This window comes from Triturus cristatus, chromosome 7 (genome assembly GCF_964204655.1).
Source record: "Triturus cristatus chromosome 7, aTriCri1.1, whole genome shotgun sequence".
Classification (NCBI taxonomy): domain Eukaryota; kingdom Metazoa; phylum Chordata; class Amphibia; order Caudata; family Salamandridae; genus Triturus; species Triturus cristatus.
Genome location: NC_140590.1, coordinates 538,051,649 through 538,070,567, shown reverse-complemented (window position 1 = coordinate 538,070,567; position 18,919 = coordinate 538,051,649). Strand labels below are relative to the sequence as shown.

The 18,919-nt window shown below is 41.8% G+C and overlaps 1 protein-coding gene across 6 annotated transcripts in view; it reads right to left on the bottom strand.

Moving 5' to 3' along the window:
- Positions 1-18,278, bottom strand: part of EXOC7 (exocyst complex component 7) — a 320,098-nt gene extending 301,820 nt beyond the window's left edge. For all 6 annotated transcript variants that reach the window (XM_085616945.1, XM_085616940.1, XM_085616944.1 and 3 more), the window contains exon 1: positions 18,095-18,278. In XM_085616945.1, coding sequence (XP_085473071.1) covers positions 18,095-18,154 — 60 coding nt within the window. In that variant the 5' untranslated portion in view covers positions 18,155-18,278. The remainder of the gene's footprint in view (positions 1-18,094) is intronic.
- Between the last annotated feature and the right edge of the window lie 641 nt (positions 18,279-18,919).

Below are 18,919 nucleotides of genomic sequence, written 5' to 3'. Positions count from 1 at the left end.
GGAAGGTGCCAGGCCTGTTAGCCTTTATCCAAACTTTTTTATTAATCAATGCAGACTTACCTACAATTTCTATGACAAATTTGTACAGTTGTTCACAAAAGGTGGAGAGACTAGGGTTGAGGATAGGAGTTATTAGTGTGTGGAGAATTTGGCCTCTACGGACCACACAAAATTGTTGTCTGTATAGGAATGTAACGAAAGGCACACACCAAAACTTGCGTGCTATATGTAGATGTTGAAAAGCGATAAGATTGTGAAGTCCCCATTTCACACCTTCGTGGACAGACTATCAGGATTAGACCAAATGTAACATGCCTTCCAGTTGAGCCCTGGGCTACAGGCGACTGTTAATATGGAATGGGGGTGGGGGGAGGGGGAGGGAGCATGGTTATAAAAATTGCCATGGCAGATGGCCACAAGATCTTTTGATGTTTTCACCAGTGTGCCTTGAATGCTGGTTCATTGTTTTGACATGGTGGTAGGAATAATATTACCTGCATGCATGCAGCAGCCTAAATAGAGAAAAAGGGAGAGTGGGCGGTCCTGCTCGAGGGCAGGGGCGGAGTGGCTTGCCCACTGTTGTGGGTATTAACAGTTTGGTCGGCCCCAGGGCCGACCAAACAGTCAGTACCCACAACAGTGAGCAAGCCACTCCCCCCTGCCCTCGAAAAGGACCGCCCACCCCCAACCAGGCACTTCTGCTTTCTCGCCGTGCGAGAAGGCAGAAACATAAAATGGTATTTATTACCATTTATGTTTCTGCCTTCTCGCACAGCGAGAAAGCAGTGAGGTGACGCCCCAATGGGGGAGCCGCCATTGCTCTAAACACTATAAAGTTGTTAGAAATATTACAAGCAAATTGTACTGACAAAATCATTTGCTTCATTAACTCTTGTTTAACTGCACAAAGACCAGTCTTGCACTTGCCTTCATCTTCTACATTTCTTACCACCTTACATTCAGAATTTCTCATATTTTCTTCTACTCGTCTGTGAGAATGGAATCTTTCCTCACCACCACAATCACCACTCCTGCCCTTCCTGTTCACAAATCAGCACTGATCAACTTGCTAGACCTCAGCAGGTTAGACTTCTGCAAGAGAATGCAAAATGGACTTTCGCATTATTCATTCACATCACTAGATAACGTTCTGAACAAAGCAAACACATACTTCTCATTATCGTCACCGGGCTCAACAGCTTTTTACAGAGGACAACACTGGTCTACAAATCAGTTATTGGGGCCTTCCAAAACTACCATTCTGTTTTCTTAATACAACACAATTCCTCCCACAACCAGTAACATCTGTCAATTAGCTCTCGCCAAACCCGCCGTACACAGCATTTGCAAATTCGGCTACTTCTGCTTTATGGGACCACTCTTCTGGAACTTTCGTCCAAATGCTGTCAGGTCTAGCACCAATGTAAAGGAATTCAAAACTAATTTAAACTACTATCTCCAGTCACTTGAAAATTACAATGGCTAATATCCTTTCTTGGGCATCAACTACACCCTGCAATACATAATAAAACCCAAATTGTAACTTACATTTGTACATTAACTTTGATATTTAATATGCTGGTGTTCGTTCATCTATGCTGTTAATGAGTCACAATATCTACCTCACACCACTTCCAGCCACAGTGGTCTATGTAGACCACCAAAGAAATCTATAATGCCCCGGGTACCAAATAATATCCTGGTGCATGACATGACTGAATGAAATCTTATCAGCTTTTGCTGAAAATGAATCAAACATTTTTCTTTTTTAACAGATGGGAAAACCCTTAAACTGGAAAAACAAATAGTATTAAAATGGCACAAAGTTTTGCCCCATGCTCCTGCCTAACGGTTTTACAAATACACCATTTACCAGCGTAGGGTTTCCGCTTTCCTCAGAGAAGACTACTGGTAATATTTTTATGTATTCAGTTCCGCAATGTCAGTAGTTAACGTTTTCATATGAAATCTAGTCACATCCTCTTTATTGTTTACCATGCCTCTATTTTCAAACACGTATTGTTACACTTGTATGAGAGAACTAATCATGTTTCTTAGCACACAGCCACTGTGTTGTAACATTGTTTTTAATGTTTTTTATACACAATTGAGTAAATTGATTATTTGATGCGATATCTATGGTCTTGGCATCACTGTTCTTTATGCAAGCTTACCCAAGGTCCCAGGCAAGACTATGGTTTCCTTGTTACCAATGATCTATTTTTAAACCATTATTTAGGAATAGTAAAGATAGCTGAAAAATATTTTTCTAGTGATTTCATATTAGATTTGCTGTTTTCAGTTTATAGTACAAAGGTGAAAAAAATACCAGCTTTTCTAATGTTTTCACTTTTTCTTCTTACCAACCATACATAATATTATAATACCAGCCATGTCAGTAAAATACTGGCTAGGTCCAGTCATTAAAAATAAGGCCTTTTCACATAGTACCTCCCAAGCATTCATGATATGCCAGGCATACTCCTAGCCCTTGGTATCTCACTCTACCCTACTGTCCACCCCTCTCCTGCATCATTCATCATCCTCGTCATAGATCCCACACTATCCTCAGTGCTCTCAGACATGTCCAATACTACCTTCCTTGTCTACCTTGGCCAGTTTCCAGCCCCACAGACTCCTGCCATCATTCTGGTCCCCACTGCCAAATGGCTCCGTGCCATAAGACCACAGACAATAAACGTAATCACATTCATGCATATCAATTTTACTTAAATTCAAGGTGCCCAATGTTGTATTCTCTTCTGGGTGCAGTTGGAGCTGGTTCACTAATATCAAACCACACCAGCACCAACCTATTTTTTCGGTGACCCAGCGCATAACATACTGGACCGTTAAGTCTTCTGCGGTCCGAATGTTTGAAATATTAAACACCCTAATTTAGAAACTAACAGTACAGTGCTAGTACTTATGTGTCTCATAGAAATGTATTTTCCCCAAATCAATGAAATCCATAAAGTCTACTCCAGGAAAATAACTTATTCAATCTTCTTTCTATTTTCAATGCAACTCTATTTCCAAACCTCATTCCGCACATCCCCAATGCATTTTATGCAGAATGCCATTCTTCAGGGGACTTATGTTATCCATCCGATACAATATTGCCTGAAGAAAACATGAACCAGAACAAACACAAGACATCTACTAGTCCTACACTAAATTAAAAAAATATATATATATATATATATATATATATATATATATAAATAAATAAATAAATAAATAATAATAACATTTGTGAACAAGGTTACCAAACTGAAAGAGCATCTCCTCATGCCATTTCTATGTGTGTTTAGCCTTACTCAGACTAATCCTTCGGGAAAATACCAAACTCTCATATTTATAGGTAGAGAGCCTTAGAAACGGTTGAGTTTGTTGTCAATTTCAAATAAAGTGTGTGAACAGTGTGTTCTTCGATTCATGCTGCTGGATCCCCTCAAATGTGTTAAAAGGGTATAAAACTCGAAATTCTTATAATTAAATGTCAGGTGTTAACATGGGGACACTCAAGTAATTGGTTTCCAGGGATATGTATGAGAGATGTAGTTGATCCTTTATATTCATGAATTCACACAAAGGTTTGGATGTGCCATTTTAAAAGAGTTTGAATTCCTGAATGAATACAAAATAATGTAGTACATCGATCAAACATTGGAGTAAAAATGGAAAGGAAGCGAGGTGCATTGTAAGATCTGACACACCGAGGAGAGATACATGCAGTTTATTACTGATATAAAGAGTAGCCAGAACCAAGGCCATGCTTCACCCAGTTTGCTCCAGATGACCGTTGTTGGCATTCCATTCCATCTGCATGGAACCTCAACGTCAACTGCTTTTTTTTTTTAATTTTAATTTTTATTTAGCAGAGAAAGGAAGATACATTATACATGGTTTCAAGCATTACATTTTAAATAGCAACGGAATATATGCAAAACAGGAGAAAAAGGAAAAGAAGATTAATTCTATTATATCATACAATGCATCAAAATTCAAATCCATGGCAAACTATAGAGCCACTCCATTCATCTTTTAAAATCTCAGGATAAAGTGCAAATGCAATAACAGCAAATCATGACTTCATAAAATAAAGTACGAATGCAATGAAGATTAATTCCACCTAAAGTGCAAATGCAATATCAATGCAAAATTCTATCGATGAAATGAACCATTTTTGGGTCCTATAGTGTAAAGAGTAAAAAGATTAAAGTGCAAGAGCAGATAACAACCAATAAATACATTATAGATTCACGTCCAGGGAATGCAAGACATGGCTTCATGGAATAAAATGCAACTGATAATGCTCAAGAAGATTAATTCCACATAAAGTGCAGATGCAGTATCAACAAGTAATTCTATCAATAAAAAAAGCCATACCTGGGTCCTATAGTGCAAAGAGTGAAATAGTTAAAGTGCAAGTGCAGCTGACAATCAATAAATACATTATAGATTCCCCGTAAGGGAATACTACCTTTTCCCCCCCCCTCCCCCCCCCCCCCCCATGGCTCACTCCCGGGCGAACTTTTTTTTTTTTCCCCTACTCTTTTAAAAAAGTTATCGAGAACCAATAGATCCAAAGCTATCCTTAATTACGAGTAGTTCTCTAAACGCCTTCCAATTTTTATCAAATTTCATTATTCCCCCAACTCCCCTCAACGTCAACTGCAACATTGGAAACAACAACAACAATAGAACCAACACAATAAACATTAGAACAAAAACACAACAGTACAAAAAGTTCAAAAGAAACTAAGAAAATTAAAACCTATAAGCAGCTACAGAGACTAAATTGCAACAAAAGCACAATCATTATATGTTATCGTTACAGATATAATCCTTCTCCCAAACCAACAAGTTTGGATTGAGAACTATCAGGAATGGTGTCATCCTGTTCATCTTGAAAGGTATCATGTAAAGGCCCCTTCATCTCCTCTGTAATATTTGAAGCAGAAGTAATGTCATTCTCACCTAGACTATGTCTCACTAGTTTCTCTGAATCATGTTGAGCAGTGTCACCTTCACTAACACTTAAGTCAACTGAAACACCAACCTGTTGAGACGATAAGTTCAGATTTCCTGACAGCTTCACATTTTCATTAAAAGGCGGTTTCTGGAACCACTAGTAGATATAATATCTTTAACAAAGATGTCATTACTCCAGTCTTCATTACCAAAATACCTGTGTTAGACATCATCATTGACCTCCCTGTAACTCTTGACAAGTCTCTTGAGATTCCACAATTTACGCTCACTTAAGCTTAGAGCATTTTCCAACACTTCCACAACTGCCATAAGTTCAAACAAATGACAGATGCCTTAAGGGATTTTGCCAGGTTTTTTTTATTCTAACCTACTGACCTACACAAACATTTGCTAGTTTGGTGTTCTTTTCAATATCCTAACGTCTATTGTACCTGTACTGAGTGAATTTCATTTTTACACAAACTTCAGCAACTTTCCATTATTCTACAGAAGACTTGAATAACCAACCTGGATTATGATACTGGGATTCCTAGCTCTCATTATTCAAAAGGAGAAAGACCAATGGCATCATTCACCAACACTCTCTAGGCCCACATTGCATTCTGTAGTTAAACATCCCAACACAAACCACCCTTTATTGCCAATTAAATCACATTTTTTTAAACCCTGTTGAAAGGCTCAATCATTCCATTGCCACTCGGGTTATACAGGGTAGGGGGTCTTATGTTTACCCCAATTATATTTAAATACTTCCTAGCTTTGTTCGAAACAAATTGGACTTCATGGTCACTCAAAATAGAGGCAGGAATACCTTCACACATGAACACACAATCTAAGCTTTTCAAAATAGCGTCAGTATCTATTTTCTCTATCACCTCCACAACAGGCCAGAAAGAGAATAAAGCAATTATGTACTCCACCCACCCCAGGATCCATGATATTAATGGCAATGGACTCCCATGGACACTTAGGAATGGACCCGACCAGCATGTTAAGACCTAAATATTTTTAGAGTTTTATCAGCTCTAGCACAATATAAGCAAGATTGTACAAATCTTTCAATTTCCATATCCATTGCAGACCACCAATACATTTTTTTTGACAACTTGTTTAGTTCTTATGATGCCAAAATGGCCTTCATGGTATAAATTTACAATGTCATGGCATAAAATGTTTGGGGGTACAACTCCTTCGCCTCTTTAAGTACATCAAACTGAATGGATAATTCTGATTTCGCTTCCCAAAAAGGATTTGAGAACACAACATATGTTTATTGGGCCATCCATTTGTATAGATTACAAAACTGCTATCAAAACTATATCCTTTCCATACTCAATCCCCTCTCCTTATCGATAGCCACCAAACCTGAATCATGAATATAAGCCACTTGAAATTCACTCCAGACATCGTCGTCACACTCCTCTATTTGTTTTGGCATTCTAGTCAAATAAAATCAGCAATAATATTTACCTTACCAGAAACATACACAAGTTTGTAATTGTAATCTTGTAATTTGACAGATACCCTCCCTAACCTGGAAGACACATTCACAGTATCTTCTGTGGTCAGTATTTTTACTAAAGGTTTATGGTCATACCTATTAGTAAACTGGTTTTACTCCATACTAAACCTCTGAAATTGTTAGATGCCCATGCACACGCTCAAGTTAAATATTTGAATATTTTATATCAGTGGGAGAAAAGATAGCAGCATAAACTACGACAGATTCTTTACCATCTTTGTCAACTTGGGTTAGAACAGCCCACAAACTTTTGTTGCTGGCATCCATGGTAATAATGCAATATGCATCTTGATCAAATCCTTTTTTAGAAACATTTACAATACATTTTTAACGCTTTGAAACTCCAATCCACAATCAGACCACAGGAATGTACTGTTTGTCTTAATAAGCTGTCCAATGTACGTTTTCTCTGTGAAGTTAAAAATGTATTTCGAACACAATTTGGCTAATGCAACAAAGGATCTAACTACGTCCTTATTTCAAGGTGCTAGGGATCATTGAATAGCATTAATCAAAGCAGGTTTGGGTTTAATACCACTGCACTACTGAAGTGGCCCAAACACACAACATTGCTTTCAGCAAATGAACATTTAGACAATTCAACCATTAACTCACTAGACTCCAATGTACATAGACCCTTCTTAAATCTAGCATCATGTTCTGACTTTATACTATCGAAAATTAGGATGCAATCCTGAAAAAAACTCGACTCCGACTTCTTTACCCAATTGTTTGAAGATAAGCCTTTGATAATTGGAGTTAATAAAAGCAGTTAAACATCTGCAGTCAACTGTAAAGGGAAATTGATAGTATGCCGAAGACAAATCTACTGTGGAAAACAACTTAGCACCCTTAAATTTTGTTAGCATTTAGTTATTTCTAAGCAATGGAAACTGGCCAATGACAATATTGTTGTTTAAGTGGCACGGGTAGATGTAAAGTATTAACTTGCCGTTGTTATGGCACGCTGCAACCAAAGAACAAATCCAAAGGAATGCTTCACAGGGTCAATTATGTCCGCCTCTACTAATTTCTCTAACTCCTTCATAACTTCATCCCCATACATAAATGGAATGTTTCTGACCTTATGTATTTTAGGACATCTGCCCCTTTTCCTTTAAAATGATTTTATTTTCAAATCTTTGCAAACAACAAATTGTCTTACTAAAAACTTTGGGAAACTTGCTCAACATCATCTCCCTGATTTTTACACTCTCATCCAAAACTTATACTTTTTCCTTGATGTTGAAGTCAAAGATAATGTGTACGTTCTTTCAGTCCCATCACCTCAAGAAAGAAGAGCCTTTCTTACACTGGTAATATTTGCCATAAGCAGTTCTATTCTTAAATACAAATCGGAACTATCTGAACCCCAAAATATCAATTCTTTCCCCACTATACCCGTCTGGGAAAATGTCAGAAGAAAATAATTTAGCCCCAACTTTCTTAACAAATGTGTTCCTCCAAATGTCCTCATTAACAATAGTGTAAGGAGATCCTGAACCTGCAAAAATACTCAATTAAACTACACCTAAGGGCATTTTCCATTCTGGTTTAGCCTTACCAATCAAAAAAAAAAACATCTTCACCATCAATTTTTTTTTTCATCTGAATCGGACATTTCCACACATCTTGCACTTTTGGCCCATTTACGACACACATTTGCATAATGTCCCAACACACAGCAAACACTGCATTTAGGTTTTTTGGGAGGTTTCTGAACAACCAGATCAATAACTATGTTTTTCCTTAACTTTCCCTTTCACTTGGCTACTTTTGCTGCCAGGTGTGGTTCTAATCTTACTGACTACATCCAAATTCTTCTCTTCAACCTTCATTGCACTGGCACATACTGGAGATTTCTGCCTTTCTTGCAATTACCAAAATAACTTCCAAATCGGAATCACCAATGGGGGGCCCAGAATGCTTTTAACTTTTTACACCTCCCCCCGGAAGCCACTCCCTACACTGTAGTTCTGGGTAACGTCCCTGGGTTAGCGCCTCAGGCATCCGAGGATTGGTTAACCCTGAGAAATAAGGCTTTACACTTACTGAGCTCAAGGACGGGATCAAAAATCGACTGTTTAATTAATTCAAAATGGTCCGCAGAGTTCAGAGGTATGGAAGTCACAATAATCCCTCAGGGGTGATTGCGTGGTTCTAAGCTTCAGGTCCCCTGGTTTGGTCCAGCTTATTCTGGAGAGGGCGGGGGACCTGGATGTCAGGGATGACATCTCTGTTACCCCCCTGGGGTACTCCTACTGGCCCTTTGATACTACTAGACCTGTTGGAAGGAGAGGGTTTTCCCCAAACACAAGGTCAATTTAACTATTCTGTCCCCCATACCAACCGATTCGATGTCTTCTCCTCATTAGAAGACATCGATTGACTTGTAGCACCAGACTGTACGGTTTTACCTAGGACTGGTATACTTAGGGATCAATGTTCCCATAGTAACTGCCCCCCTATCTGTTCCCCACCCGAATCTCTTAAAAGAACATGGGACATTACATCGGAGTGGGACGTACCAGGTAACAAACCTGGTCATCTTGGGGGTCACATCCTATCCAAGTGAAACAGAGAATGGAGGGGCAGGAGGACATGATCAATGCTCCCCCAGCAGGCTCTATTACACTCAACTGCTCCGATGGTTCTGTTATGCAGGTGGCTGTGATCGCTCCTCCTCCCATTCCTCCCCCAGAAAGTTCATCTCAAGGGCACCTTAAGTCAGTTATGACAGTGGGCTCCTGGAATATCGCAGGTCTTCTGCCCAAAACCGCATCTTGCGATTAGGCAGCTTTTATCAAACAGTTTGACCTACTGGTATTCCAGGAGACTTGGTCTATTGACCAGGTATACTATCCTGGGTTCCTAAATTTCTCTAAACCTGCCCAAGGGGGACGGAAGGGCAGACCCATTGGTGGACTCACCTGTTGGGTGAGACAGCAAATGGGCTGCAGGGTCAAGGTGATGCCCATCGATAGCCCGGATATTATGGTACTACGGAAGGGCAGACCCATTGGTGGACTCACCTGTTGGGTGAGACAACAAATGGGCTGCAGGGTCAAGGTGGTGCCCATCGATAGCCCGGATATTATGGTACTACGGCTTCGGATGGACCAAGTACGCGATATACTGATAATCAACATCTACGCCAGAGGGCAACCGGGTGGGAGGTGCTCCGAGACTATCGCCCTCCTTGATAGCTTTCTGGACAGCCAGAGGGGTGGGTGCTACCTGCTAATTATGGGGGACTTCAATTGCACCTTCGAACCGCTAGATCTGGAGGATGGTAATCTATGTTCTGATGAGGATTCACTGTGGAATATCCCACCCCTAGATCTGGGTCCTATTAAAAAATGGACAGAAGCTGCCTTGCAACTCAAGGTGCTATGCTTGGAAAGGGGTGTGTGAGCAGTGAATGGGAGGTCCCACTCGGACAGGAAGCGGGCACATACTTTTAATAATGGCATAAGGAGTAGCCATACCGATTTTATTCTCCTCAATATCGAATCATGGCACTCCCTTCTTGATATGTTGGTCCAGGAACAGACAGAAAGTGATCACACATCCGTTAATCTCGACAATGAATGCCCAGGGCTTATCAAACATTCCGAATAAGGTTGCTGAGGACATACCACCTGTCATACTGCTTTCTAACGATACGAGGAGAGTTAGATGGTATTGGCTCATTGAGAATGAAGGCGATCTGGGTGCGATGAAGGCTCTGGTTGCCCATTCAATAACCCATCACCAAAGCTGCGCCCAACAGGAGGACATCAACCAAATCGCCCTCCAGGTTCATAGAGACCCGTTTTTAAACCTAAAAACATATTTTATTAAGACCAGCAAAGGGAAGGTAAAGGCAGGGGTACCAATGGCCACCTGGCACAATAAAACATGTAGAGAGGCATACCGTCTACTGTCAAGGGCCATTAGATCCAAAGATATGGGAGAAGTTAAACTTGCCAGGGCAAACTACAAAGCAACCCAATTAAAAGCTAAAAAGGAGTGGGATGATAATCGCTGGCACGACCTGCTTTTAGCTAGTAACGAGAAAAGCATGGTAAAATTCTGGCAGCTAGTGAAGTAGGGGAGTGGTGGGACACCTTCTACACCTATCAACTACGTTCCGCCGGAACAGTGGGCTTCGTATTTCACAGCCCAGTTCTCTACCCCCACTAACAACTCGGAAGATTTTAAAATCCCTCTCCCGATACCCACCCTATCCTTTAACAACTCTGAGGTTGAGACAGTCCTATCTCTAATCCAGAGAGGAAGGGCTCCGGGCCCTGACTGTGTACCGGCGGATCTATTTGTCCACGATAAGGACAATTGGGTGGTTTACATCACCTATCTCGCCAACGCCATCGCTAGTGGTGTGCACATTCCTGATACCTGGTCTGGCGCAGTTATACCGGTTTATAAAAAGGGGCCCATGCCTTACCTGGCAACTATAGGTCCATCAGTCTCATAGATTCTATTCAGAAAGTAGTTGCCAGGTTAGTACTGAGCCGAATCCAGCAGTGGATAGAGGAATTCAAGATACTATCACCTATGCAGGCAGGTTTTCGCCCCCACACCAGTACAATCAATCAGGTGCTCAGGTTTGGAATTATACTGGCGGGTCGTTATCATAGGAGGGGGGGTGCTATATGCGGCCTTCATTGACCCGAAGTCTGCTTTCGACCTGGTCCCTCGTAATAAAACGTGGAGAGCTTTTATGGATGTGGGGATGCCGTTGGAGCTGCTAGCAATGCTAGTTAAACTGCACAATTCAATCCAAGCGCTGGTTCGATGGGGCATACACGGATAGATTTCTGGTGTTAAAGGGTGTGCGCCAAGGATGTGTCCTCGCTCCTACCCTGTTTTCTCTATTCATCGACAGGGTTGTACATTATTATTCCACATGCCCCACTGATGCTCCAACCTTGGGGGGCCTGAAAATCCCCCTACTCATGTTCGCAGACAACACCTTGATCCTATCCAAGACTCAATCTGGGTTACAGGTGGCCCTGTCCCGTTTTGAGGAGTTCTGCCGCGATCATGAGTTGGTGGTTAATGTGGCTAAGAAAGTTTATGGTCCTCCACTCGCACAGAGCTATCAAGGGCAAAGTCCACATGAATAAGGTACTCTTAGAGCAGACTGAAGTGTTCACTTACCTGGAGATCACCTTAAATAGAAAGCTTAACTGGAAACCTCAGATCGACATGCTTGCCTTGAAGCATGCGCAGCTGGCTGGGGCTCTCATAAAAGAGCATAGGCTTTCCTTCACTAAACACATAGCTCCCGCCCTTAAAATATACAACTCTAAAGTTGCCAGCGCAGTCTTATATGGCGCCGAACTGTGGGGCCACGAGGATATTACTCCCTTGGTTACTGCCCAAAATAAATTCATGAGGCACTAATCGGGTTGCCGCAATCGACTCCACTGCTGCACTTATTTCTGGATCTGGGATGTTTTTGTATTGAGGATCTGGGTCGATTTAGGCCTTTAGCCCTTTGGAGAAGGCTTTGGGCCACCCCAGAACTCTCTTGTATGCCAAAGCCCTCTCGGATTTTAGGGGGGTAGGGTGCCTAAGTAAGATCAAGTGGCTCCAATATATTAAAAAAACATTGATAGAAATGGGGATGGGCACACTGTAGGAGAACCCAGAAACGACTCCACTACCAACAAAAAAAGAGCTTAAGGCTGTCTATATGGACATGGTGATGACGAAGCGCTTTTCTTCCATTACAAAGCCAACTCTAACCAGGGATTTTCTGTTGATTAAACATGAGCTCGGGTTTGAACCATACTGGGACTTTATCTTAAAACCGATGGATAGGAAGCTCTACCACCAGTTTAGGGTGGGCTCCCTTTCAATTAGAGCTTTTTCCAGCAGATGGTACAAGCCAACGACAGAACTGTGCCTGTCGTGTCTAGTACAGTCTGAATCAATCGCCCATATTCTATTTGTTTGCCCTGCTTACAATTTACCCAGGATGAAATGGCTTAAACCCATCTGTGCCATTCTTGGCAGAAGAGCTGCCAAAGAGACCCTGAGGATCCTACAGACATGCACCCAGGAAACAATTGCTATCGCCATGGCAAAATTCTTGAGCTGGGCATGGGCGATTCGGGCTAACAATACAAGGGTCCATTGACCTGACTGTTCTAACCCGCTTTGCCCTTATTTGGTGGGATGCGAGGTAGTTTGATTTCGCAACTATGCTGAAACTGGGGGTAGGGCCGACAGAACTTCTGAAATACCGAGGTAGATTTTTATCTTTTTGACTGTAACACCTGTCTGTTTTTTTTTAAATTTTTCATTTTTAACAAACCAATGCTGTGCGGTCATATCTTAATTTACATTGTTTTAAATAATTGTCTTTTAAGTATAATAGAGACTGCTGATTTTTTGTATTAACATTGTATTACAAAATGTTTCATTGTGATTGCTTTAGACAATGCTATTTCCTGATTCATCCATTCTATCAAAGCATTTTTAACTTGTCAAATTTCTTAATTGAGTGTAATGTTTTTGAATTATTTAAAGTTCGTACTATATCAGGGTTACCGGACTAGTTCAACGTCTTCAAATCACCACAAATCACAAAAAATTGCTTACGCTGATGACTATGCAAGTAACAGGTATCCAACGTAAAGTAGATTTATAAGAGTAATGAGTATTTACAATGCAATCGGTCTCGCCTTTGGGACCTTATATGTATTTAGCTATGCAGCACATTAGCCTGGGTGCTGAAACTTCAACTGCGGTGGGAAAGTAAACACCAAACTGCGTGATACGCCAGGTATGGGAACACATGGAGAGAAATATTGTCTTTCAGCGGGAAATGGTAAAGTCCACAGCTCTGTTTTTAATATAAAATCAGGGCCTTTGGTGGTCATATCACTGAAAATACAAGATTTGAAAAAAATATTATTGTCTAAGGGTGCTCGTGGAAGACCATTCCTATGGACTGGAATCTAGAGAATGCTAAAGTGATTCTGGTATTTTACTGACGTCTGCTGGTCGTTTTCCATCAAGAAAGTTAAATAGAGGTAGTTGCCAAAAAAATGTAAAAAAGAAAGTCCCTCAGCAGAAAGCAATTCTGGTATTTTACTGACCTCTACTGGTCGTTTTCTATCAAGACCGTTAAATAGAGGCAGTTGAATAAGCAGAAAGCAATTCTGGATTTTACTGACCTCTACTGGTCGTTTACTATCAAGACAGTTAAATAAAGGCATTTGAACAGAAAAAAAAGTCCCAAAGCGGAAGCAGACAAGTCATAGGGTTGATCTCTAGAGCCCAGAAAGTACCTATAAGAATATACTAACGTTTATACAATAGGTCTCAAATGCTCGACCTAAAAATGTAGGTTATATTTTTCCAGCTGATAAATTTCACAACCTCTCCAGGCAATGCACAGGTTGAATGAGGAATGTCACACTAGCAAAACTGTAGATAGTAAAAACAATAGAAAGTACCTCTGTAAACACAATAATCCACAAGCTTCATCTCCAAAAACAAAAAATCTTGTGCAAAACGATTTCTTTATTGAGGAAACTGGAGGCCGAAAGCCCAACGTATAATATTTCCCAAGAGCAATGAAGGGAAACAAAAATGGCTGCCATGTCACGTCACATAACATAACCCTCAACATAAGTCACAAGAAAAGGTTTTGACTGCAACCATCAGTGACAAGCCCAACACATGTCCTCTTTTTAGGTCTCGCCAGAGCCTGCGCGCTTACGCTGCCCTGCGAGACTTTAAGTAAGGGCTTTTCAACTCTTAACACATGCTCGTGTGTGTGCTTTTTTTTTTTCACCCGCTATTGACCTTTGCATGCGTCTTTATTAGAAAGACAGCACGCAATTGGCCCAAGGCGGGTGCATGTCCCGCCTTCTGTGTACTGTGGCCTAGGGTGCTCGGGAGCGAGCAGTAGCGCCATCTGTTTCCAATTATCTCTGTGTACTGTGGCCTAGGGTGCTCGGGAGCGAGCAGTAGCGCCATCTGTTTCCAATTATCGCAATTGGAAACAGATGGCGGTCAGCGCTGGTTTTTCCCTTGTAGTGCGCACGTGAGTGCACACTACTCGCGGGTAATTTTCTAGTGCTTGTTTGTTTTCCAGTGTTAGCGACACCGTGGGGACTGAGATTGTACCTCTGTATCCCGCAGTGTTTTGTGACCTGTTTTCCGGTGTAAGTGATTGTCAGGAACACTAGAGCGTACGTGTGTGCCTACAGTCTGCCCGTGATGAGTTTCCTGTGTTAATATTAAGCAGGGCCTTACATTGTACCCATGTCATTGCAGCACCTTTGTGATTTGTTTTCCAACTGCAGTGATTCACCAGCTCTCGGTATCCCACCGCAGCCTGTTTCTCGTGTCTTTCGGTGTTAATTATAACGCAGGCACTTGTCGTTTCACTGCAGTCTGTTTGCGTCTGGTGTTTTTCAACGCTCGACATAACCAGGCATTTTGGATTTCCGCCACACTCCGCCAGAGCAGCTTCGACATCAGCGGAGCCGTCATCCACCAGCAGGAAACGGACTTACTCTGCGGCAATTTTCGCATTATTTAATTATGCTTTAACAATGACGATGTATATCTGGCAGCCTGTCATTGAAAGAGCCGTGGAAGGAGGACTGCAGTATATAACTCGCAAGATAAACTGAAGTGTTAATTAAAAACAGCAAAACACACAGTGCAAGCATATCATTTGAGCAGTTTTGCATTCAAAGCAAACTAGCACTCAACAGCCCTCGTTGCATTGCTGTTAGAGCATGATTTATGCCAGTGTGCTGGTGAAGCGCCACTACCAATCAAGGCACTCACCGGAGGGGTGACGGGATAGTGCGCTGCCCGGACCCCGCCCCCCACCGGGATCCACCGCCCACGCAGTGCTGAGGTCTCCTTCTTCCATTCTACTCCTTTCTTATCTCCTCCAAGACGATGTGGCCTAACGGCTAGAGCGCTTGACCTCGAAGCTGGAGAATAGGGCTGAGTCTCGGCAGGGACGCTTAACATCCTGTGATTCTGGGCAAATCACTTCATCTCCGGTGCCTAAAATGAATGTGTCCCTCTCTAACGCAACCGGTTCTCATGTAAAGCGCTCTGACACCTTCGGGTCGAGTTCGCGCTACATAAGATTCCCAAACAAAAAAAAATAAAATCTAAGAACCTGTTCGGGACCATGCAGGCCTTATGAGAAACTGACAGTAGTGCAGCAGGTGCAGTGGCACCGAGGGAGAACCAGGTCTGTGAGTGACGTTGGCGGTCCTTTCCTTCTAAGTCGGAGGCAGGAGTTCTATTTTTAAATCTTGCCTATAGATAGCTTTAGCTGTGTCACACGTACAGGGGCCTCCTCCAGTGGCCCTTGTTATTCAATGGTCTGTTCAAGTGCCAATCACATTTTACTTCCCCGATCACAGCATGCATCATCCACTTCAGCCACTGCCTCTCTTCACTAACAGCATGTTGCTTGTGCTCTTGCCCCATCTGCCTTAAAAGTAGCTCACATCGACGGTAGATGCCTTGGGGTTGTGATTGGTTTTGACATGTTTATTGCTTTTTATTCAACATGATGCACAGCAGCCACAAAGCTCTACAACATAGGCAAAAGTTCTGGCTAAACACATAAGGTCCCAAAGGTGAGACCTATTAGCTATGCCAACGCTGGTTTATTTTGAAACCTTTTGTATGAAGTGGTGGTCAGATACCTACATGAAGGTTATTGGACCATTAATCGCACCTAGTTTTTTACACTTTTTTGGTCGCGCTTGGGCAGCGCATGCCCTGCTCTGAGAGGCATGCTATATTCGAGTATGGATCTGAAGATCCGAACGCCATATCTTTCATTGGCTTGTGTCATTATCCTTTGTAAATGCTGGCTTCTGAGTAGTAAATAGGCTTGTCAGTACCTCCTTAGTACCACCTTGTCTTCCTTTGTAACCTCCCATGAGGACTGGCCCATTTACTTCTGTTGTTACACAGTATGTCTTATTCAGTTTGTAAGCACTATTTTCTTTAATGAGTTTCTCCTACTGCAGGTACAACTTGCTTTCCTGCAACACTCAGCGTGCTTTCACTTTCCAAGCAGCCAGGGGCAATAGCGGCTGCTTCTTTGAAATGAAATGGGGCTCTCATTTACAAAAGTTTGAGCTATTGGCAGTGTAAATGACAAAGCCTCTTATTTCTGTGTCAATTATCAAAACAGATAAACAAAAGGCCTTATTATCATTTATAAAGTCAATAACAAACTCTTGCGAATGCAGGACCTATTGTATTGCAAAATGCTTGTTTATTAAATGGGTCAACAAGAGTAGAAAAAACCTCACTTAATAAAATAGATAGCTATACCTTTGGCAGAAACAGTGCAAACACCCCTCTTTCAAAGGACTAGTGCAGTTAGACAAGCTTCAGCACAAGCAGGTACAAATCAGGCAGCAGAAGTACAAACTTCACTGCCTCACAGACTAGGGACAGCATGGCAGTAGCAAAACAAGCTTCCCTCTCTCACAGAAGGCAGTAAGAGCTAACTTCAATTTCCCGCAGAACAGATCCATCAGTGAAGAGTAAAATAAGCTTGGATCGCTCACAGAACATGTACACTTAAGGCGTGAGTGACATGTAGCTCAAAGACGGAGGATAATGAGTGAATATGCGAGTTTTCTGACTTCCACGGCAGCATCCTGAAAACCCAGTTGCCCTCACTCAGACACCTAGTGTTTGTATTGATTTGTATTTTTCATGTATTGAGAAATTGCAATAACCCAATAGGTCAGTGTTATTTGGAGCAATCTCACCACTGATTAAGTAACTATGCTCTGAACAGGTACAGCTGCCAACCCCATAGAATAAGTTTTGAACGTGTGTGCGTCAGGCTCTGTGTAATCCAGTCCTCCATGCTACACCTGTTCAAAATGTTGAGGGCGCAAGTGTTGGCGACCAACATTTAAATCGTTGGGAGTGGAGAAACTACAAAGGTGTAGTAAGGTGGACGTCGGGGAAACCAAATTCAAATAAATTAGTCCTAGCAGGTCATATTCCATGTCATGCATAACATCCTCCTGCAGCGCTGCCATTTTAGCAAAAACACCTTGCAAGCTTTTTGAAGATCTAAGTTAGAACAATATTGGAAAACTATATACCATATAAATTAAACTTGTTTCTGGCAGGAAACTACAAAGGTGTAGTAAGGTGGACGTCGGGGAAACCAAATTCAAATAAATTAGTCCCAGCAGGTCATACTCCATGTCATGCATAACATCCTCATGCAGCGCTGGCTTTTTAGCAAAAACACATTGTGAGCTTTTTGAAGATCTAAGTTAGAACAATATTGGAAAACTATATACCTTATAGATTAAACTTGTTTCTGGCTAAATGATCCAGGCTACCATTACATGCACTTCATTGCAACCACGGGTTCATACCCTTATTTTATGTTCTCCCCCATCATAACGCTTATCTAGGAGTTCAGCGGGTCCTTTTGCACACCAGTGTGTCCTGCGTCTCCATGTGTTTGTTATTCGTGTGTAGCAGCATCTCGTGTCCCGCTTTTCCATTATGCCACCCTCTCCCTGCCTTTACCTGCTTCAATCGTTCTTCGATGTTTCTCTTGCGACCCGAACATTCTTCTGAAGGACCCATTGTGTCACTGGGGCACCGGGGACCCTTTCTTACGGGCCAGAATTATCTCTAGTCCCCTGGAGCCACACTTCCGGTCAACACATACCAGCTGCAGCTGTCAACATTGGCACTTCCGCTCTACGCAAGACTGTGCCGGACGTCAATTCAATCACGCTATGGCCGCCATGTTAGTAGGGGCATATCCCTGAAAAACTGTCTCGCCATTGAAACAGAAAGAAGCCACACATTCAGCTAGAAATTACTTCACAGGCACGACAACTTATTCTGGCGTTGACAAGGTTGTCAATACAGCAAGAGCTATTATATATAGGCAATACAACTTGCTTGGTGTACGTTTATACATGTACATACTGAAAGTGCTTTAAATGGGGGGAAAATAGGGCAGGTACTCATTTAAATGTGGCGAGTAGGCGGGGCTTGGGGGCGGGGCTTATAAGTCATGCCCATACTTCTCGACTTCTATTTTACTTGCAGCACATACCAAAACACGTGAGAAATGTCTTTCACTAAACAAAGGTTTGTTTACTCATTACACAAGGAAAGCCAAACACTGTGATATTTTAACATTTCCTTGTTTTTTAATATGTGCAACATCAATACTGTTAATTGCTGTTGCTTGGCACAATACTATATATTCTCCAGCGACACAGAAAGAAACAAGCAGACGTGCACACACAAGTATTCCACACATTTCCTCTGATATACCTTCCATAAGTGTTTCTATTCTCTCCCCCTTTCTCTCGTATTTCTCTCACACAAAACAAT